At 31.7% G+C, this 22,718-nt stretch overlaps 3 protein-coding genes across 4 annotated transcripts in view; 2 read left to right on the top strand and 1 right to left on the bottom strand.

Moving 5' to 3' along the window:
* LOC108911745 (rhodopsin) overlaps nucleotides 1-4,204 on the bottom strand; it is a 10,605-nt gene extending 6,401 nt beyond the window's left edge. The window contains 3 exon segments of the mRNA XM_018716751.1: nucleotides 985-1,015; nucleotides 1,217-1,726; nucleotides 4,129-4,204. Coding sequence (XP_018572267.1) covers nucleotides 985-1,015; nucleotides 1,217-1,715 — 530 coding nt within the window. The 5' untranslated portion in view covers nucleotides 1,716-1,726; nucleotides 4,129-4,204.
* Nucleotides 4,205-5,602: 1,398 nt separating this feature from the next.
* LOC108911744 (glycine-rich cell wall structural protein 1.8-like) lies at nucleotides 5,603-12,573 on the top strand. 2 transcript variants are annotated; one of them, XM_018716749.1, is made up of 6 exons: nucleotides 5,603-5,727; nucleotides 5,975-6,183; nucleotides 6,230-6,345; nucleotides 6,523-6,892; nucleotides 9,397-9,725; nucleotides 12,486-12,573. In XM_018716749.1, exons 2-6 carry the CDS (start codon nucleotides 5,984-5,986, stop codon nucleotides 12,488-12,490), a joined length of 1,020 nt encoding a protein of 339 aa, XP_018572265.1. In that variant the 5' UTR covers nucleotides 5,603-5,727; nucleotides 5,975-5,983; the 3' UTR covers nucleotides 12,491-12,573. The 2 variants fall into 2 exon arrangements, with proteins under 2 accessions (XP_018572265.1, XP_018572264.1); XM_018716748.1 differs by lacking the exon at nucleotides 12,486-12,573 and adding an exon at nucleotides 10,405-10,752 and having other exon boundaries at nucleotides 5,604-5,727.
* Nucleotides 12,574-14,681: 2,108 nt separating this feature from the next.
* On the top strand, nucleotides 14,682-22,513 carry LOC108911749 (lactoylglutathione lyase). Its single transcript, XM_018716756.1, has 5 exons — nucleotides 14,682-14,829; nucleotides 15,067-15,147; nucleotides 15,196-15,425; nucleotides 15,476-15,543; nucleotides 22,260-22,513. The coding sequence occupies exons 2-5, from the start codon at nucleotides 15,070-15,072 to the stop codon at nucleotides 22,445-22,447; spliced, it is 564 nt and encodes a 187-aa protein (XP_018572272.1). The 5' UTR covers nucleotides 14,682-14,829; nucleotides 15,067-15,069; the 3' UTR covers nucleotides 22,448-22,513.
* Nucleotides 22,514-22,718: the final 205 nt, after the last annotated feature.

The raw sequence follows: 22,718 nt of genomic DNA, 5'->3' as shown, positions 1-22,718 counted from the left end.
AGAAATCCGTACCATTTACAACCTGTGCAAAATTTACTTCCGGGAGATGTAGAGACACCTGAATTTTTGTTAGTGGTTGTTTTAAAGTCACAACATAATCCAGAATTCTTACTAGAAATACTTTGGACCTATGAGGCTACGTTCACAAGGCGAGGGGTAGTGAATTTTCACAATATTTGGTCACAAGAAAATCGTCATGAAATTCGGACAAGATCTTTTCAACACGAATTTTCTGTGAAAGTGTGGCTTGGAATAATTCGGACCTTTCTTCTTGTCACCCCATCTAAATTCCCAGTCATTTCTAAACTTTCTAGAAAACCATCTATTTGAATTATTAGAGGATGTTCCATTAAATATACCATAAAATAACTAGATACAAATGGATGGTACTCCTGCCCATTTTAGGAGAATAATACAAGAATGGCTTAAAAATTATATGAGGCGATAGATAGGTTGAAGACCAAATGCCAATGTCAACCATAATGGTGCAGAGAATCCTCTGGACTTCTATGTTTAGGGTTAGGTACTTTTTTGAGTTTTATTTTACTACAAATAATGGCTGTTTCTTTAGAGATCTTTCATAGATTCAGTTGCATCAAACATACGGGATGCAATGAAATCAGTTGTAGTTCATTAATATTTTTTTACATTACTGTCTTTGTTCATTTAGCGGATGAACATAGTAACAACAAGTAACATTTTCTCTTCTTCGTCTAACTCAGTGGTTCCCAACCGCGGTGGTTCGAGAACCACAGGTGGTCCGTGGCCATCTTCCAGGTGGTCCGCGAGGCTGAATACAGCGAATTAATAGCCCTTTTCTTTTATTCATGATTTCGGAATCATAACGCGTTACGATCTGAAATCTAGCAACCTGATTGGTTTCCAAAGGGCTATTATCATATAAGCTGGAGCGTCGAAAATAAATAACGTGTAATTTTACAAAGCATACCTTCACACATATAATCACAAATACAGTTATAAGACGACGAAAGTCCCAAAAGTTCAAATATGGTCCCTGAAGAGCCAAGTTTTGCTTTAATATCGTCTGCCATTCTGAAAAGTTGGGAACCACTGATCTAATCAATTAATTTCAAATATTAATTTTTTCATCATATTAATCCGGTTAAATATATGTACATTTAAAACATACGTATGTATATCACGTCAGAATGATGTGATCAGCATAATATGTTGTACCTCAACATGACATGTTAACACATGTCGACATGACACGTGTTAATAATGCGTCTAAGCTATACTTCTTTCATTATACCTTTGTGAATTTATCTATTGCTTTTATTTGTTCTTTCCTCTAACAATAAAAAAATATATAATTTTCTTGCTTTACCTAAGACCCACGTTTCGTAGTAGCAGTTGATAACCATCGCCGGCGACATGGTAACCATCATGAGAAAGTCCGAGAAGGCCAGATTCACCACCAGCAGATTGGAGGGTGTTCTCAGGGCCTTCGTGCCGCTGAATATGTACATGACCATGCCGTTGCCCATAATGGAAACAAAGCCCAAAACGCCTATCGTGAAGCCCAGGATGCCGTGCCATAGTGGGTTCATGGGAGGAAACTGGTACCAGTACGCGTCCACCATATGCAGCATGTCGGGTGGCACCTTGTCCACGACGGTCATGTTGCCGCCGAAGCCGGCCGCCCTTTGAGCCGCCCACATGGCGTAGCTAGGTCCGCTGCCCATAACAGACATGTTGGCGAGTACTGCGGAACGGAAAGGAACGGTGTTAGTTCTATGTGCATATTTTTTGAGTATAAGTGTATTTAATTTAACATTTTTTATTACAAAACAAATTCGTCAACATCAAATAACAACAACATCAAATAAACAACATCAAATAATCAACAATAATCAATAAACAATCAATCACATAAATAACATAAAATAAACATCAAATAACAATAAAGTCAGTAACCATGCTTTACAAAAACGTTATTTGAGACTTATGAAAACAAGAAATGGTAGATATAATGGTATTCAGTTTTCTAACCAACGCATTGTTTAAAACAATTAAATATTTAAATTTCGAAAACTTTGAATGCAGGATGAAGGAGTTTCTCTTGTAGACTATATATAGCTCATAAGGATTCTTGTTCGCAATTTGTCCATGATATCGACTTAATGAACAATTTATTGCCGTTTTTTTAATTTTAATTCTATTGCAACCATGCATTTTTTGTTTGCTTTATGATAAGTATTGTATAGTTTTTATATTTAATAGTTTTCTCAATGTTTTACCATTGCTTACTTTGTGCACTGTTCTATTTTATTTCGCTTGTGTGAATACTTTGTATATTTAGGCACCAATAAAGAAAACTGAAACTAAAATTTATTCTTTGAATGAAAATAGTGCAACTGTCAGGTGTTTTTTTCAATTTTTTTTAACACTTGTAAAATTTTGATACAGATTCTTTTAATTTTCCAATTTTTCTAAAGCGACCACGCTTTACAAAAATGCCTTTGGATGATACTGATTTGGTCTATGTCTAATAGCCAAGTCAGTCTTGTAATTCGAATGTAAAATATTGATTTATCTGTCCTTAGCAAAATATGTAGTTTTAGTTTGGCTACTGTGAAAACAAATTGCATGTGTAAGGTTAGGTATAACGACAAATTTTTCATCATATTCAGTCCTATTTTATTAAAGGAGTCCAAATATTTGTTCGTGGAGGTGGTGGACATTTCACATGTAATTTTTAATATCGATTTCTTGTGTTTGTGTTGTTTTCTGAGTTTTAATATTTGAACGTGGCTAACTAACTCAATTTTAACATAATTTGTGTTCTAAAATTAGATTAATAGAACGTTTAACTAAAATCGTTGCCAATGTCAATATTTGAAATACCAAAATTTTTTCAAGAATGCCAAACCATAGACATGGTTATAGATATAGACATAGCGTAATTATTATATGTAAAACTTCCTGTCACAATCTGGAGATATTTATTGTCTTGTGAACCTACCCCTACATTTAAATTTTACAAAAATAGAAATTAAAGAAAAGAATTAAGAAAACAAGCACTTGGTCCGAAAATTCGCGTAAAAAACATATTTTTCAACGTACATAAGAAAAAGTTGAGAGGCCAACGGCGTTATAATTCAAAAACAAAAGTTTGTGCAAATTATCTTAATATAATAAAAAGAAACAATTATTAATATATTTTTTGTTGCATAAACGAGGTAGGTACATTTATTAATTTTTGGAGAATATGGTGAATGCGCCAATGTTGCAAACAAGGAATCGACAAAATTTGCAAAATATAGTTGTAAAAAGTATTTCACAAAATCTACATAAAGTAGCTGGTTAGTGATTGTTCTTTAATGTAATGTAATGGTTTTCGTAACGCCTTTTAATACCGATTGCCTATTAAGTAGGCATTTCAATAATATTTAAAGTGATTTATTTTTGTTTGTTTCTTACAGCAGAAACACTAAATACCTACTTGATTCAAAACTTTTCCAAATGAGCTTTACGTGTGTGTACCTAATAGGCGTTTTACATAAATTAATTGTGGAAAATAAAGTAATGGTATTTTAATGTCTATTAGAGAGAAGTATTTTTTAAACATAACTTATAATTTCCTGTTAATTTTAAATTTTCTTCACTTCTGTTAGATACAAATTCCATCAGATCTTATTTGCAGAAAACCTAAAATGTAATATTGAAATAGCATACCTACTTAAGTATAAGGACATTAACAATAAATGTCTAGGTATGTACAGCTATGAACTAAAATAAGTTTATACAATCTAAAGTGCTTATAATTCTTTTCTAAAACAGCGTTTTATCAAGACGTTTTATATCGAAATTTTTTTTCGACCATGGCAATATCTGTTTCGTCAATGATATTGTAGATGTTGGCTGTGGTATTGACCGGTCAAAGTCGTTCAGTGGACAAATATTTCCTTAGTCAGCCCAATCAGCTGATTGGGAATATTGGACAGGTTTTAATACAGTTACTAATATCCATATTAGTTATAGTAAGTAAGTTCAGCGAATTGTTTGACTAAAAAAATTTGACCGAACTAACTGACAACAAAAAAAGTGTTAATTTCTTGAAAACATTAGATACCCACTTTAACCAATGCGTTGTATATTACTCACCCAAATCACAGTTTTGTAAAATAGCACGGTATTTAAAATTTAGAGTAATTTCACATTAAAATGCGTCTGAAGGCGCGCTCAGGCTACGACTCGACATTGTCTAACTACTTCTCCACTTTTATAGATTACACAGAGAAATAATTCTTACGTATTTAATTTAATAAAGAAAATCTCCTTGGGTATATTTTCTTGACTGGGTAAGGATTCTCTTGATACCTAATCGAATTATGTTCTTTCATAATATATTTGTACTTTCCTTCAAGGTTCTAGGATATATTGGATTATTTGACAGATAAGGAATAGAAATTAAAAAATTATACAGGGGTATTACAATTACGTAGGACTTCTATATTCAGATTTGATATGAATGTGAGAAAATTTTGAATTTATAATTATCAAGAAGCAATGATTTGACATCACATTTTTTAACTAATGATATTGCGGTAAATAACTACTCTGAGAGCTATATGCCCCATCTACCATTTAATTGCACCCACATTATCTAGTAGGTACCTAAGGATTAATAGGTTGCTATTTACCAGGAGATACAATGTGATGCTTAGTGCCAGTAGGTAGATACGACAAATACTTTTTGTCGATAAATACAAATACTTAGGTTATATCTCATTTCTACTCAAAACTGATATCACGCATATAATTCTGCTATATAGGTACTTGAACAAACAACACTTTTGTCACTTTCTGATTTTTTGTAAAACTCTGCCACTAATCAAATGTAGGTCCATAAATTTTTATACGTTATGTTGTAGTTGTAATCTTTAAACTATGTCCTTACCAGATGCGAGAAAACATACAAGCTCTTCTATTAAACAAAAATGTAGGTATTTCGTTACACTTCCATGTTCTGTAGTTGCATTCAATTAATTTTGCGTTCTTAATGAACAATGTAAAAAAGATCCAATCAACTTTAATTCTTACACTTCCTTCTTATCCCGTATAAAAATACAAGAAATAATTTTTAACAATCACCAAATACCTATGTAAATACAAAAACTCTTAAATATGAACTAATTTTTGCTTGTGATCACTATCATTTTCAATGCTTATAGGTTTGTATCATTATGAAGTTAAACAAATATTTTAAGAAGTCGATTTCGGATTAGTTTAAAATTAATTAAATATTTTGTAATTTTTTCATACATTTTTGAAACCTTAATATATTATAAATGTTATATTAATTTTAAATTCCACAGCTACAAGGATTTTTCGTCACTTATTCTGTGTTTATATGTTTATTTACTACTATTTATATATAAATAATTTAACATTACAAGACAAAATGATTCGCAAATGGTCCAAAATTTAAAAGTTATAAGCGGGAAATAAATTAAACACATTTCCGTTACCCACAATGCTTTGAAACCAATAGACATGCGCTTGTGCTTACAATATAAAGTGGTGGAAGGAAATGTCCTCCCTCCAAATAAACGACGCGTTGACGCGACGTTCCGTTCCCCTCATTTCTTCCATTTTGAATTGATTCTGTTTTGCGCTAGGTTGTGTGCGACGTGCGTATCTGTGCTCTAGTGTTAATATAATATAAATAAACAGTATATTTTAAGTGTAAAAAAACAGTAGGTAGGATATTATTTTACAATTTATTTAAATTATTTTATCTTGATGTAACGTTATACCATTTCTTTTATTTGCGGCGTACCTACTAGTTATAAAACGCCGCCATTACTTCAGCCGGTTTGAGGACGCCGGTTTTTGTGAATAGAACTTGTATGCTAATACTTCTCTTTAAATAAGGAATAATTAAATAATTCTCTGATCATATATATATTCGCTCTTTTGCTATTGTAGTTTTTTTCCTCATAACTAGCTGTAAAAAATGGCCGATACACCAGCAGAATCTGCTGCTCCTTCAGCAGCTCCAAGTGGAGGTACCCCATCAACGACGCCACAACGTGGTGGTGGCAGTGGCGGCGGTGGCATTGGTGGTGGTGGTCCTCGAGGAGGCCTTCGGGGCAGAGGAGGTCCTGGAGGCGGTCGTGGCGGACCAAGAGGACGCGGAGGCTTTAGAGGTGGTCGGTAAGTTAGAAAAAAAGGGCTATTGTGATTTCTATTATCGTTAAAGTGGCTTTTCGGCCTATAGTGGTGGTCCCGGCGGGCCAGGGCGTGGAGGCCCTATGATGCGCGGCCGCGGAGGACCAAGGGGTGCGCCTAGAGGCCGATTCCCACCAGGTGGTCCAGGTAAGCGATCATTTTTCAAAGACATTGTCTAAATTTATTGCCAATAACTTATTAACATTTATTTCAAACGTACTTATTTGCCATTTCATCTTAGTTTCTTAAAAAACAGTTTTTATTGTATTTATATTTATTTACATTGTGAATTATCCGCATGAAAGTTTTTTTTTTTTGGGTTAGAGTATTTTGACGAAATTTACGATGGTGTCTCAGGCGGACCAGATGGAGATGGATCGGGGCCACGAGGACCCCCAGGAGGTCGCGGTATGGGTAGAGGTGGCCCTGGTGGTTTTCGGGGACGTGGAGGCCCTGGTGGCTTCAAAGGGCCTGGTGGTGATAGAGGGGGAATGGGTGGTGGCCGAGGAAGAGGTGCACCAAGGGGTGGTAGGCCATTTGGAGGACCTAGAGGCGGAGGTCGTGGGGGACCAATGGGACAGAAGCGCCCATCTGGACAGTTTGGTGGTGGACAAGGAGGTCAAAGTGGCCCAGGAGGTCCAAAGAGGCCGAGATTTGATAATGGCGGACAATCTCAGAATGGTTATAACCAAGGGTGGGTCCTCAAAATGTTTTGTTGATTTAATATGTTGATTTTGAACAAGGTGTATATCGATTTGGGAAACTTGAAACGATCAGGGAATTTCATAGACCTAGGGCTCGCTTTTTGCAAGTACTTTTCAATCTTCACTTTTCACATAAATGTGAGGATAAGTTCTGTTTTATAAAAAATACCCTTTACATTAATGGTATGTGCTTTATGAAGCTTTAATTTAACCAGTTTTCACTCTGGATCCTCAATGTATGTATAAACTGAAAGTTTGGAACATTAATTTTGAAAACTGCATAGAAGTGTGAAAAGTTAAAGAAAACTTCCAATTTCGTGAGTCGGTTTTTTGAAAATTAGTACCTTGCGTAATTATCTTGTTTACTTTTCAACTCGTGAATGATTCTCTCTTAAATAAGCATATACAGGGTGTAACAAAATACTTGATCAAATTTTAACGAGGGATGCTACGTTACAGGTCAATAAAGAGAGATATTTATTGAGATGGAATTCTAAGAAAATTATCAGAACTACTGTAACAATGGGCTTGTCTCAAAATTTTCTTCCAATGTCATGATATCTTTGGTGTCGAATGTGGATGGCAGGGGCATACCTTGAAATTTTTTGCCAGTGTCTTTCTATCTCGGGTGTCGAATGCGGTTAATTCCAAGAAAGTGACGCAGGGGTTTGCTTGGAATTCTATGTCAACAAATCGTATCATATGGACTGTAACTCTACTAACATTTTCATTTCTGTTTTTATTATGTCTCAAGTGGCATGAATCATACTAAGACAAAAATGGGTAATTTTGCACTATTTTTCATATCGCATTTTGGTAATTATTTACTTTAGTGGCACTCTCCAATTTTCGCAAAATTTTGTCTACCTCCCTATTTTCGATGGTGCTGAACACGAATCTGAAGTTTTTTTTGTGCAGTCGAACCCAGTTTTTGAGAAAAACATTTTTCAAAATTCTAACCTGAATATTTCGGATAACACTGTAGAACTCTGTATATTTTATGTAGCTTTCAGAACATCTGTAATAAACAATCAACATTGTTTAAGAAACACATTTTCCCAAATTTGAACTAAAAGAAATATGTATTTAATAAATAAAATTATAGTAACTTTATGTGGGATGAACAGAGATGAATGAGAGTGGGGGAACTCAATGTTGTCATCACGAATTACAAATGGCGGATTCAAACTACAAAATTTAGATTTATTAAATACATATTTTTTTACTTGAAATTTACGAAAATGTGTTTCGTGAACAGTGTTAATTGTTCATAACATATGTTCTGAAAGCTACATAAAATATACAGAGTTCTACATAGTGTTATCTGAAATATCCAGGTTAGAATTTTCAAAAAAAAATTTCTTGAAAACTGGGTTCGACCACACAAAAAAAACTTCAGATTCGTGTTCAGCGCCATCGAAAATAGGGGGGTATACAAAATTTTGTGGAAATTGGAGAGGGTGCCACTAAAGTAAATAATTACCCGCATTTTTTCATTTAAGACTACAAAATTCATGACATTTTTTTGTATTAAAAAAAACTAAATTTAAAAATTCTGTCCTTAAAATGTCACATCAAAATCAGAGTAAAATTTTACACAAGTTCCTGGAAAAAAATTGTGTAAATTTTAATTTTTTTTATATTTAATGCATCTTGAATAATTAAAATAAATATTTTTAAAAATTTCAACTTGGACAATTATCTCGAAAACTATATTTCACATGATTTTCGGAACATATTTTTTTAATTTTAATTGATTAAAATGAAGCCATTTTCTTTTAAACAATAAATTCCGCAATGTACTTAGATTGCTCCTACGAGTATTTAGAATTGTGACGAGTAAAAATTAAATATTTTTTAAATAAAAATGTTTGCTATTTGGTGGAAACTGGTATTTTGCAATACTAACGGCTTTTTCTGTGAACCACGCATCCTTTTCCGATATTGGTACTTTCGAATCGGCTTTTCCTCATTTTCCTAGTTAACGCCCATCATCAAAAATCTCAAAACCAAATGTCAGACAACTGTCCTTGGCCATTAGGCACCTGCTCTGATCTTTCAAAGATGATATTACAGTGATAAAACTTAATTGTGACATAAACTTTCAATAGCCCGTAGAGGCTCTACACACTGATAGGCCACTGTAGCTCAGTTTGTAAGCTCGCTACGGCAAAACTGATTATCTGCAATTCGAATTGTGGGCAGGTCAGACTATTTGTTGGAAAATATTTTCAAACTTTTCATATAAGGTGTTTAAAAAAACGGGTACACGGTGTTTCAAAAAATGTTTTGTTTATTGGCTGGCACACTGCACAATCACAAGGGAAAGGTTAAACTAGTGATTGTGACACCTTTGTTTTAAAAAAAATTTGAAAAATGGGTACTAATATCGAACATTTTCCTAAAAAATGTTTTGACCAAATTTCGATATACACCCTGTTTAAAATTTAACTTTGGATGATTTATAATAAAAAATATATATATTTATGTGTAGGGGTGCTGGCGGTTATGGTCAGCAATCTTCATACTCGACACAATATGGTCAAGGTGACCAGTCCTACGGACAAGGCCAAGGGTATAGTCAGGGCGGTTATGGAAGCGGTGGAACTGGTGGATATGGTAGTTCCAACTACTCCACTACTTACCCGAATACTGGGGCGGGAGGTTACGGAAGCACAGACTATTCAACGGGTTATGGCACATCTCAGGGAGCTGACGGTTATGGGGCGCAAGGTTACAGCAGCGGAGCTGCGGGTTATAATAGTCAACAAGGCGGCGGATACGATGATAGAAGTGGTGGATATGCATCAGCTGGTGGATATGGTAAGTCCAAAGTCTTATATAACTTTTATTTTTATGGCTGTTTTATTCATAACAGGTTTCCCATAATAATAAATGAAAACAAGAAAAATATTGAGAACAGTGATGTAAAATATGAATTGATTTTTTATGTATGTAAAAAATGAATATATGTGGGAAACTTGTATTTTGTCCTAGTGCTTATTGCTGTCATTTTTATTTTTATATATAACAGCACTACAAATTCAAAAAATCCATACAATATATTGATGTCTTTCTGGCATCCTATTTAATTTAAAGTAAGGAATATGAGATCAAATACACCTATATAATTTTTAAAGAAAGTTAAACATAATTTTGCAAATCACAAACAATTAGCTCATATATTAGTACATAATTTCATATGTTTAAGATGAATAGGTACGCAATTTGTTAGTATAATGAAGGTGCAGTATTTTAATACACTATTTTCTGGTCAATGTTTATGGTAAAAAGTAATGATAGTATTTTATGAATGAGAAACAATTTTTGAAGCACATTTATCGAATTAAAATCATGTAGTACCTTGAGTAGTGCAGACTTTTTGTTGTTTATGATTTTATTGATATTAAGTGACTCAACCTGGTTAAATATAAAACCGTGAGTTCCACTTAAAAAAAAATAATGTGAGATTAATCGAGAGTTGCATCTCCACTATTTTCAGGTTCAACAAACCAGGCTAGACGATTCTAAAAATTGCCCCAAAAACAAGGCTTTATTTATAGTATTTTAAAACAATTATGTAATTTGTTTTAAGTTTAGTGTAAATGGATGACTATATAAATATTTTTTTTATTCAACTGTAGTTGTTAGGTGTAAGTTTTTTTTTTATCGATTTTGATAGATGATAATTTGTCAGTCAGCAATTTGATGTTGCGTTACCTATATTTATAAAAAAAAATTGTGAGTAGGATCTCAAAACAAATGTCTTCTGCAATATTATTAGTTTGTGTGAACTTAATTAAATATTTGGATAATGATGTCCCTTCAATAAAAATTTGTACATAAATTATTTTTGTGTTTAAATGAAAAACACTAGAAGTACATCATCAATGAAAATGTGATAAATGGGAATAAAACAAAATAAATAACAATTACTTGTTTTTGTTGTTATAAATTGTTATGACACGGCAACCAATTGCACATTATTTTGAGCTAAAAGAAGATTAAATCGTTATAAACCAATGGAAGTCAAACAATTTATGTTTTTACTATTGTAAACTGTTATGGTTTTAATATCCATAATAAATTATTAATGATAGAATTCGAAACAGAAAAGACCAAAAATGATATTGCTACGTTATTTAAGAAAAAACTTGTTTTATTAAGTAGTACATACTTACTATTTTTAAATTAAATTTTTCTGTTTTCTGTACATTTGAAATGAAAATAAGATATGTATGTAATTCTGAAGATAATGAAAATTGAAATGTAAGTATATATTTTTTTCAAACTACGTATAATTTTCATAGTGAACCAATTTGTAAATAAATATAAAACAGGGTGTCCACTACAGTTTAAAATATAAATGAGTCATCCATTAATTTCATTAAAATATGAGAGTTACCAAAGAATATGCCTTTTAAATTATTTCTATAATTGCCTACATTATACTTAGAAAATTATTTGTTGGTGGCATATTTCGCCACCAGTTATAAAATTAAGAAAATACAAATAAGCTAATTTTAAAACAGCAAATTATTTTATATAGATTTTGAATATGGTAAAATGTACAATTTATTAACTTTGTAGACATAGGTTTGGTCAGTATACCAAAACCAAAATAATATGAAGTTAGGGGCATCTATAAATAATATAATTTTCTTAGCGCATTTATATATGAAATCAACATATAAAATAAAACCTGCGTTAACTCATGTTAATGTATTATATTGAACAAATAACAAAATATAATGGACACCCTGTACACCATACTGCATGCATTTAAAATTGTATTAGTATTACATATTAATGTTTAATCTTATTCCCTCAACAATAGGTAAAGAGTTGTTGCCAACACCAGTTTTAAACTTCTCTAATAAAATTCCTCGAATACATGTAAAATATCATAGTGACAATTTTAAAGCGAAAAATGAAGATCATTCCCCAAAAAGTGGCTCATAACCAGCACAAATATTAAACATTTTGTATAAATATATGTTACAGTGACTAATATTTATAAATTTCCTCACGAGAAGCACTTAATATTAAAAATAAGTTCATTCTTAAAATAAATAATTCCGCAAAAGGAAATTCCGTCCAAAGCAAGTAAATCTCACTTTGTCAATTGAAGAAATGGAGATATTTTTCCTCAAGTAGTAGCCCACATTCAGTGGTGCTTAAAAAGTACAAACGCTGTACAAAAACCATATTTTGGCTGCAAAATTGCTATTTTAAATAGCATGCTCTTGTATGGACAGATTTAGGTAAAGTATTTAAAATATATATTACTTTTTCTGTGTAACTTTTAACAGCTACTTATTAATTTTATGACAGCAAATTACAAAAAAATAGGTGCATTAAAAAATATTTAGAAACTGAAACTCTTAATAATCTAGTGACAACAATTAACACTCTAGAAAACGTTTCCTAAAAGGAAGTGCTTTATTTAATATATCACAAGAATGTAGTCCAATATCTTATAATGCACTGTCCGATATTCATCTTGTAGGAAATTTAGTTTCTTTTTGTTATTTCCATGTTAACATTCTGTAAAATTAATACTAACATGCTTTTGTTTTTTAGGTTGAGCATGTATGGACGTCGAGGGATGTGGTGGTATCGTATTCTACGGTTTGGATTAAGTTTCATCCGATTGATTTTTGGGAAATTTGAATAAAAAATGATTTTTGATTAGAAGGAATGACTTTGAAATAGTTACATTAATGGGCATGTTTAGATTTATTCAATAAAAATCTAAGCGTTATATCATTCCGTGTTGTATGTACATATGTACTGTTCAAAATATTTAAAAAATGCAATTGAGAAGTACTGAAATAAATTCTGTAAATTCAAAGTATTTTGGAAAAAGTGTATTAAAGTAAACAGGATATAATAAATCAAAAAAACCATTATCTCCAGAGAATTTCATAGATCTGGGAATATTAATAAATTTCTCTTAATTTTTAAGAAATTTTTTTGAATTCCAATCGTAATTGGTCTTTATTTAAAAAATATGTGATATATTATAATTATTGGAAAGACTGTTCAAATGATTTTCTTCCATGAACATTAAATAAGTGCAATCGGGATAATCCTAACCTACTTTTAATTTTCGAGAAAATGGAAATCACTGAAATTAAAAATTAAATTTTTCGAAATAAAAAAACAATTAGTCTAATTCTGATTGAATTTAACTTCCACTTCAAAATAAAGTTAATATTTAAAAAATTGAGGTTATGCCAGTTTTTAATTCTTTTTGACTTTTAAATTGACGTCATTAATTTTTAAAAATATTACAAGTCGAGTTATTTTTTCCCGACAAAAACTGAAAAATTCCACATTTAAGCAAAAAATACTTTTTCCAAAATTTTGTTTTTCTATTTGGCACAAACTTTATGGCAATGTATAATTATCAAATTATAAATGCTAAAAATTTACGTGGAAACACAAAAAAAAGTTAGGAATTAACTGAAAAATTGAAATTGATAAGTTTATCTTTTCACGAGCTGGAAAATTTTTCATAATTGAAAAACTTGGATATATTAGCAAATTTTTTTGTTGAAATTCGTAGAAAAATTAGTAATATAAAATTAAAAAACCCAAATTGTAAGCTTGAGAAAGTGTTGAATTTTTACAGAATTTATTTCTAATCTACAGGTTGCAAAATTCAATTTTCCCTAAAATCAAAATTAATATCTTTACAGTTACCTTTCCAGGATATTTAATTATCTATTTGCTAATACATTGGATATAAAGGATTTAAAAATTAAATTGTTTTTTAATTCCCAATTTTCCTATTTGTTAATTAATTTTATTTGAGATTGATACATCACAAAAATTTAAAGTAGTAAAATGATTATCAATAGTGTGTTGATATATTGGCTAAAAAGATTATACACGGTAAAAGGTAACAATTATCTAAATGATACAAACTTGATATGTTCAAATTCTTAAATGCAGCGAATCAAAGAAACTTGAAATTTTACCAAGTCACGCGTGGTTCAATAATAGTTGGGGCATGTATACTAGATGCAAGATGCGTACCTAGATTTCTGGTGTCAAAGGTGTGGTGTATTCATATTTTTTCTTAACTTTGAAGTAGCTTAATAGCTTTAAAAAGAGTAAAAACTTGGGAGTTAATAATAGAATATGTTCTTTTAAAATTTAATTTCACTTGACTGACTCGATATCACAGAAATTGTCATGTTTAGCTGTTTAGAGCTTTTGACTCAAAAAGTTCACAATTTTGCTGTGAATTCTTAAATGGAAAAAAAAACATGTTTTTATACTATGAAACTGAAATATTACCTCATATTTTTTTGCATTACATGGATATATTGGCGGGCCACTTACGCTTAATTAAAGATGGTAAAAAGCAAAAATATTGCGATTTAGCCGAACTTATACCAAAAGTTGATAGTTAAAGAAATACAGGGTGTTTATTTTCATTTCTTCGTAAATGCAAATAGCTATACAAAATTTTGGGGTTCTTTGGCTAAAGGAATTGAAATTTGTTCACATTTTGACTATACTTCATAGAGGGCGCCAGCTGCCGTAGATTGAATATGTTGAAAGCGACCTCCGAGTAATCGGCATAACTTTTTTGTACTTTAAAGTATCTATCTTATTTTCCACTTTTTTTACATAAAAAAGGTAAACTTTATTAAAGTAGCTGTCACCATTTTTGAGATGTTTGACTTTGAAACATCCAATGCAGTTGCATTAATAATATGTGATTAAAACCTAATTGTGTGCGCACCTTACGACATGTTCTAGTACTAAAACTGAGATGTGAACAGGTCTCGGATCTCTCTTCTCTTATCCTTATCTATGAAATATGAATAGATCCTTCTGATAACTTACAAGTAATTAATAATTTTCACTGAAGTTCAATAGATTTACACATATTTTAGGACAGATTTTAAATGTAAGTACAATATTAGTATTTTTTTTTAATTCTTAGTACGTATTTTAAATTTAGTATTAAAATAGTTACTTTGCTATAATATTGAGGTTAGGATAAGTATATTCTTGTTTGATTTAAAAAAAGGCACTTTAATCATTTGGAAAGTTATATGGTATACCTACTATTTTCTAGACCAATTTGTTAATTATAGTTACGTAATTTTGTTATTTTTTTTATTTTCATATACAATTTGAAAAGAAAATGGGCGATTCTGAAAACCTTCCAATATCTAATGAAGAGGCTTTAAATTTGTGTAAAGAGCCATCAAGAGACACAAAGGTAAAATGTAAATTTTCATTAATTTGAGGAATAATACTTCTTTAATAGGATTTTATCATGCAACAAACAATGTACAGAATTAAAGATCCAAAAAAGTCCATTCCTTTCTATACAGAAGTTTTGGGAATGCAGTTGCTAACAAAACTAGATTTTCCTTCAATGAAATTTTCACTATATTTTTTTGGTTATGAGAAGCCGGAAGATATACAAAATGAACTTTCTTCCCCAGAACGAATTGAGTGGACCTTTGGTAGAAAAGCAACAATTGAATTAACACAGTAAGTAGATCGCTATTTGTTAAACGGAAAATGTAAAGGCAATTTTGTAGTAACTGGGGAACAGAAAATGATGACAGTTATAAACCACACAATGGAAATCAGGAACCAAAAGGATTTGGTAATATGAAAGCATTAAATGTAGTTATTAACTAAACTAGATCTGTTTGAGATATCCACTTTTAAAAACATAGACAACATATTATAATTTTGGTTATATATTTTTTTCTATCACGTGCGCTCGCTATGGGACTTATAGCGTAGGGGGTTATGTGCATGGAAAGTGCCAGATAGTACAACGGCGTGATGTTATTCATCACGCCGTTGTACCTACGCTATAGGTTCCATAACGACTCGCACTTGTGATAGAAAATAGTATGTGCAACTCGTTCGGAAAAGTTGCCAATAGCGCCACACAAGCGCAGTTGCTGTACTCGTTACACAAAGTACTTTAAATATGTGCTTTGCTTATAAAGCCGAGATATACATAGGCTTTAACAGGACTGTTATTAAGTTCAGTCTTCCTCATGGAAATTTAAATCTCTCATTGAGCAGTAAGCATACAAATACCTTTGCCTTTGTAATGTAATGAAAAGTAATACAGTGGGTCAAATATTGGGTGATCCAATCATTTTCAGTGCGGTTGACCATTACCAATGCATGCATTAAACTTTCAATAAACCTCAACAAATAAGAATCATCACAAATATCAGAAAATATACTTAAAAAATATATGTAAAATAGATGCATGGTACGGTACGATTTTACTATCAGTTTTTTCCTTCGGATACTCGATATTTTGTACCAGTATTACAGCTTACGATACAATACAATATGGTACATTTTTTGGCAATGCGTAATGGTATTATGGATCTTAAGAAGGCTTTATAGCAAATAGGCAACCAGCAATACATTTTTATAGATTTTATTAAATACAGTTTGTCTAAATATTAATTAATGCACAAATAAATGACATACTTTGTCCCATTTTAACGCAGATTTTCTATAAAATGGACTTAGTTTGAAACTCAAATTACTTTTTGGTGTACAGAAATTAGTAATTTACAATGACGCTTGTTCAAAAGCGCCACAATACAAATTTCTTCACAACAAAATGTAATTTGAGTTTCAAACTAGGTCCATTTTATGGAAAATCTGCGTTAAAATGGGACAAAGTCTGTTATTTGTACATTAATTCATATTCAGACAAATGTAATAAAATCAATAAAAATGTATTCAGATCAGAAATATGTAGTGATTTAATTTACTCTTTTAATGCTGTATTTCATTTCCATACAGCATGACTGGTTTAAAAAGTAGGTAGTTGAAAAGTTTATATTTTATATTTATTCAAAAAGTAGCATAGATAAATATGTTTTTCATAAAATCTTAGAATTTTTTTATGTATCGGTACTTTTTATCGTGCACCTTTAAAAATCTTGATTTCTAATCGTCATTTTAACACTCGTCTATAGATGGCAATACCAATCAAAATCCTGTGATAAGAGCTGTTTCCCTTTTGCAAATTTTTACCTTACACTTCGAGCATATCTACTGGAGGTAGCATGCTTAGAGCATATACTACTGGAGGCAGCGTCTCATTGGCCGAGAGTGTTGCGGAGGTTTGGAGAGAGAGAGAGAGGGATAGGAGAGTATGTGCTATCTCTCTAGCAACATGCAATCGCGTGCTGCTAGAGAGATAGCATATACCCTCCTATACCTCTTTCTAAACCTCCGCTACACTCTCGGCCACTGAGACGCCTCCAGTAGTATATGCTCTAAGGCCGCAACGAAATAACCACGATACAAACAGCAACCAAAGTAACGGTGACTTTCCACTCCACGGTGGTGGTTGCAGCGACCTAAGGGTCTTTCGATTTGGCAAAAACAGGAGCTATTAGCTTTGTTCGTACAGCAGTCAGAAACTATCAGCAACTGTATGACACATGCGTGATAGGTCAAAAGCGTTCGCTTCCGTGGCTCCTAACTAAAAATTTAATGTTCACACAACAAAACTTACGAGTTGTGGACTGGTTTCCAACCATCAAAATAATTCGCTCTCCCAACAAATTTTTGGTTTCGAACATGCGCATTATGCGCAGTCTTGAACTAGCGATGATCTATGCTGTCAAATTCAAAAGAATAACAATAATTTTAATACGTTTAGTTATAATATAAAACCGAAGTGACAAATGAACAGACCATGAATCTGTTCAAAATAAGTCGTCAACGTAAATTTGAAATAAATAACTATTTATAGGTTATGGTCATTCGGTCACGATTCACTCCAGGATTTTTAATCTGTTCGCAGTGCAAAAAATTTTAAATCGTTCGGAAATTAGTTTGACGCCTCACATTCGCAGTGGAAAATTGTCAATCTGTTGGAAATTGCATTCTGTGAAGAACAGCAACTTAGAGTTAGTCCGAACTGATATTAGTTGCTAATATGTACTATTTTTGTCAAAACGAAAGCCCCTCTAGTAAGTCGCAGCGCGCAGCCGGACAAATGCCTAATGCCAACCAATGAGCTATACTACTAGTATAGAGTTCACTGATGACAACATAATAAAAATTGACATTGACAACTTTAGAAGCTGGCTAAATACCCTCTGGGTGAAGGCCAAAAAAAAAAGAAGAAGAAGAAGATAATTAACCTTAAATTATCAAAGAAAGTCTTGGTAAATATCAGCTATTTGTAAAAATCAGATAATTGTATTACTACGTAAATATCAATAGTCACCATTACAATAACTACAGACAATCCAGCAGATATAATAAATACCATAGATTAACCCAGGATAATTCTACAACGTAATCGACGTTTATAAACTACTGTACACACATAATATGTAATTGTTGATTAACTTTTACACGCCTAATAAGTGAAAATTGAAATGCCGAAAGAACGACAATGTAGACGTGATTTATTTCAGAAATGGATTGATAGCGACCCTGAGTTTTATGGGAATTTAGATATTCGAGATAATGACCTATTTTGTACAGTCTGCAAACGATTTATAAATTCTTCCACAAAATATGGAGTAACCAGACATTTAAGCAGCCATAAAACCTCAACCGTTCATACTGAAGATGCAGGTTTCTTTCATGAACTTACACAGGCATTTGTGGCGAGTGGCATTCCATTTGAAAAATTAAATAATCCCACTTTACATACATTTCTTGAAAAATATATGGACCGAAAAATTCCTCATCCATCTACTTTAGGGAAAGATTATATTAATGAAGTATATAACGATTCAATAAAAGCAATACGCGAAGACATTTCAGACAATTTTGTGTACTTTATTATAGATGAAGCTTCCGATGTGAGCGGACGTTCCGTGGTAAATTTTTTGATAGGTGCATTAAAAGATAAAGGTGCTAGTGATAACCATTTACTTGCATCCAAAGTACTGGACAAAACCAATCGCCAAACGATTGTAAATTTTGTTAATGATTGTTTTAAATATTTGTGGCAGGATCAAGGTGATTATTCAGATAAAATATTAGTAATGCTTACCGACACAGCCTCATATATGGTAGAAGCAGCTAATATCTTGTCTCAAAAATATCCGTATATGATACACTTTACATGTGCTGTCCATGCACTTAATAATATAGAAGAAGAAATAAAAGACTGTTTTCCTTTAGTGACCAAATTGATTTATAATGTAAACAAAATTTTCATAAAAGCACCTACAAGGAGAGATGTTTTTCAGGAGACTTTGCCAGACATACCTTTGCCACCGGAACCTATTGTAACTCGAGGTGGTACTTGGTTAGAAGCCATAGCATATTATGATAAATATTTTGAAGGTATAAAAAATGTTGTTTTGAGTTTTGATGCACAAGAAAGTAATTTCATAAAGATATCACAAGAGATGATCATTGAGCCAAGTCTACGTGAGGACATCAAATATATCAATACAAACTACAGTATAATAATCAGTGCAATGACAAAGTTAGAAATACATGGATTATCTTTAAATCAGCAATTTACAATGTTGAACAAGGTTAAGGATAAGATAAACAATGTCAGTACAGGTTTAGTTAATGTTGTAGTGAAAGAGAAAATGTTAAAAACGTTTGAAGCAAATCCTGGGTACACCATTCTAGAAAACATATGCAAATTTCTCAATGGCACATGTACGAAGTTAGCTCCCGATGTATTAAAATATAGCTCGTGTACCAGGAAGTTTTTATATTGCCCTTTGTCAACAATTGATGCTGAAAGATCATATCTGTTGCACGAGTTTATATTAAGTGATAGGAAACCTCTTTCTCTTACTCCAGAAAATTTAGAAAAGTTAATAGTAATAAATTTTGAACGACGAACCTTACATTAAGGTAGGCAACTCTCATATTATTGTACAGTTAGTATTAGTTAGTACCCATTTTTAAGTAGCAAAATTTATTTATAAGTAAAAATACACTTTTGATGTAACTTTAGGGGGGAAAAGTTGCATGGATTACAGTTTGACAACCTTGAAAGCCATAATATTAATTAACACATTGCGGCTTATCTACCTGTTAGGAAATGTATTTTATAAATAATCCCTCAGTCTAAAATGAGATACATTACTACTATGGAAAAACCACTAGGACTACATTTAAGGACACATCCTCAAGTAGTTCAGACAAAAATATAGATTGTTTAAGTCGGTCATTTCCAGAGGTGGATTTAGAAATGTGCTGCCTATAGGCTGAACTAAACCGTCGCCTATGCTATATTTCTTACAATACTAAAAATAGGTAATAAAATAAGGACTATGAAAGTTATGCATATAATTAGAATAACATAAAATGCAACAAAAATTTCACTCCAACAAAATATAAAAACTCGTATATTATAACATATTTACATATAGATATCCAACTATATAAAAATCACCTTTCTTTCGCTCGCATTACACTTTTCGTCTGAATTTATTCTCAATGAAAATTTCACTTCATGAAAATCACATCGTCAAATAAAATTGAATTCGCAGTGTCGGATTCAATTATTGATAAAACTGCTAAAACGTTCAATTTGCTTTCGGACATATCTACTTGAGCGTAAGTATATATGTTTTAATTCTTTTCAAGTATGAGACTGAACGTTCCGAAAAACAATTGCTTACTGCCATTGATTTGTAAATTCTTAAAACTATAGCCATATTAGAAAAAATATCAACCAGATTTCGATCTCTAATCCAGTTGCATATATTGCTATTTACATTTTTTTTGTCTTCTAGTGCCAAATAATCTTTGAGGTGCAGGATCTCTTCAACTAGATCGTCTGAAATGTCCTGTGAATAAACTTCACATAATTTTAACGCTTCACTCCTTATTTCTCCAACAGAGATTTCGCAAAATTTAAAGAGAACGTAGAAAATTTCAAACACTGTCATACGCACATTTTCAACGGTCCAATTCCGAGATTAATCAATCCACAATTGTAATGAATACATTTATTTTGAAATCATCTCTAGCACTGAACAGAACTTCTTCATCAGTGTCACTTTCATCGAAATGTTGTTTTCTCTTTCTGGCACGCCTTTCGCTTGCAGTGTACACAAAAACTGGGGCAAAACGCCACCGTGTGGCTCATTATCGAAAACTGAGTAGAGAGATAATAAATTTGGAGAAGTTGATAAGTACTCCGTTTTCAATTGGCCGAAGATCATTTCGTAGCTTGTTTTTGGTGAAATTTGTGTGACACACATTTTGCTGTAAACACCATTCACAAAATTGTATTCTTACAGGATGATCGTAAAGCATTAAGACTTGAACTGCATATGATATGAATAAAGTTGATTTTTATATGAAGTAGTGTAGACTTTAGTATGAGACGCCTCAACTCGTACAAAATGTCTGGTATTAGTCGTTCAATTTTTGTCAATTGCATATTTTAGTTAGACTTCTCATGTACTGTTATATTAATTAATTTATCACTACTGTAAATATGGGCTATTTTAAACATCGAAACTATATAGTGTATGGATTAAAATTTAAATCGCCTTTAATTTTTTGAGATGTCACTTCATTTTTGAATTACTGGTATAACTATGCTAAAATATCTAATTCCTAAATTTTTTGTTGAACTTTTGAACTGTTAGTATAAGAATTGAACATTATAAAATTTTTCTAAAGACTGCAAAATCAAACAGTTTGACTTCTGCAGATAAATTTTTAAGATCTGCCATTATGTATTATACCATTGATCTAAATACAGTCCTGTTAAGAGCCATACTTTTGCTTTAAATGGCTTTTCTGTAACTCGTATCCAACACGCCCTGGAGATAGTGGGTAACCTCTTAAATTTGCAAAAATGTTACAAGTTCACATAATTTTTTTTATTCGAGTTTACCCTGTATAGTTATTAGCTCTAGAAGTTGAGAGTTGGAAATTGATTTTTCATTATCTCTTTCGTATTTCATTAAAGTATAGTTTTGGGTGAAACATGTGTTATTTGATGCTATTTCTATCAATGTATTCAGTTTATTATTAACTGCTTTGGTGGGGGGGTACATTTTTTAAGCGAAAATAGTGTACCTACTTGTTTGATATCCATACAACGAACCATTTTTGAAATAAATTCATTTAACTATGGAGATAACTATTTTTCACACATCTTCATAGTAATTAGACGTGAAAACAAAAGTTTCTAATTTGTGCAGCAAAATAAGTAAGTAATAACAAATGTTATTTAAGTTTTAAAAATGATGACTTGGGGAGTCCGGACTGCCGAGAGTGCTTTGCCTCGGGGCTTCAAAATAGCTATCGATAAATTGAGTACATTAATAGAAATAGTTTCAAATAACACAGCTTTTACTAAAATAATTTTGTAATTTTTAGGTCATATTGGCGTTATGGTGCCGGATGTTTACAAAGCTTGCGAACGATTTGAAAAACTTGGCGTCAATTTTATAAAGAGACCCGATGATGGAAAAATGAAGGGCTTAGCCTTCATTACAGATCCTGATGGATATTGGATTGAAATATTTAATAACAAAGCGACAGCCGGTGTTGTTAAAAAATCTTAAGGCTTTTTTACTTTGATTCCTTCTTGTATATTGTTTACTGTATTGTAAATAAATTTATCACTATTATTTTATCAGTTTTAAAGAAAAACTATTAAAACGCCAATTTGTTTCACAATTTCTTTATTAAAAGTAATTACATTTATTTAGTCGTTTCCTTAAGCCTCTCGGAATTTAATAGGATTGATAATGAGATTAATTTAAATTTTCAAAAATTTGTAGTATACAGTACAGAAAATAGACATTAAAAAAAATTTAAATACATCGATTAGTG

Source organism: Anoplophora glabripennis, unplaced genomic scaffold (assembly GCF_000390285.2).
Source record: "Anoplophora glabripennis isolate ALB-LARVAE unplaced genomic scaffold, Agla_2.0 scaffold417, whole genome shotgun sequence".
Lineage (NCBI taxonomy): Eukaryota > Metazoa > Arthropoda > Insecta > Coleoptera > Cerambycidae > Anoplophora > Anoplophora glabripennis.
The sequence above is the reverse complement of the archived record's forward strand: the minus strand, read 5'-3'. Positions and strand labels throughout refer to the sequence as shown.

Coding starts and splice junctions, on each gene's coding strand:
- LOC108911744 (XM_018716748.1), top strand. CDS start 5,984: ATGGCCGATACACCAGCAGAATCTGCTGCTCCTTCAGCAGCTCCAAGT. Junction 6,346..6,522: donor ATTCCCACCAGGTGGTCCAG/GTAAGCGATCAT, acceptor TTTTTGGGTTAG/AGTATTTTGACGAAATTTAC. Junction 9,726..10,404: donor TGCATCAGCTGGTGGATATG/GTAAGTCCAAAG, acceptor CACTATTTTCAG/GTTCAACAAACCAGGCTAGA.
- LOC108911749 (XM_018716756.1), top strand. CDS start 15,070: ATGGGCGATTCTGAAAACCTTCCAATATCTAATGAAGAGGCTTTAAAT. Junction 15,148..15,195: donor AGCCATCAAGAGACACAAAG/GTAAAATGTAAA, acceptor CTTCTTTAATAG/GATTTTATCATGCAACAAAC. Junction 15,544..22,259: donor TCAGGAACCAAAAGGATTTG/GTAATATGAAAG, acceptor TGTAATTTTTAG/GTCATATTGGCGTTATGGTG.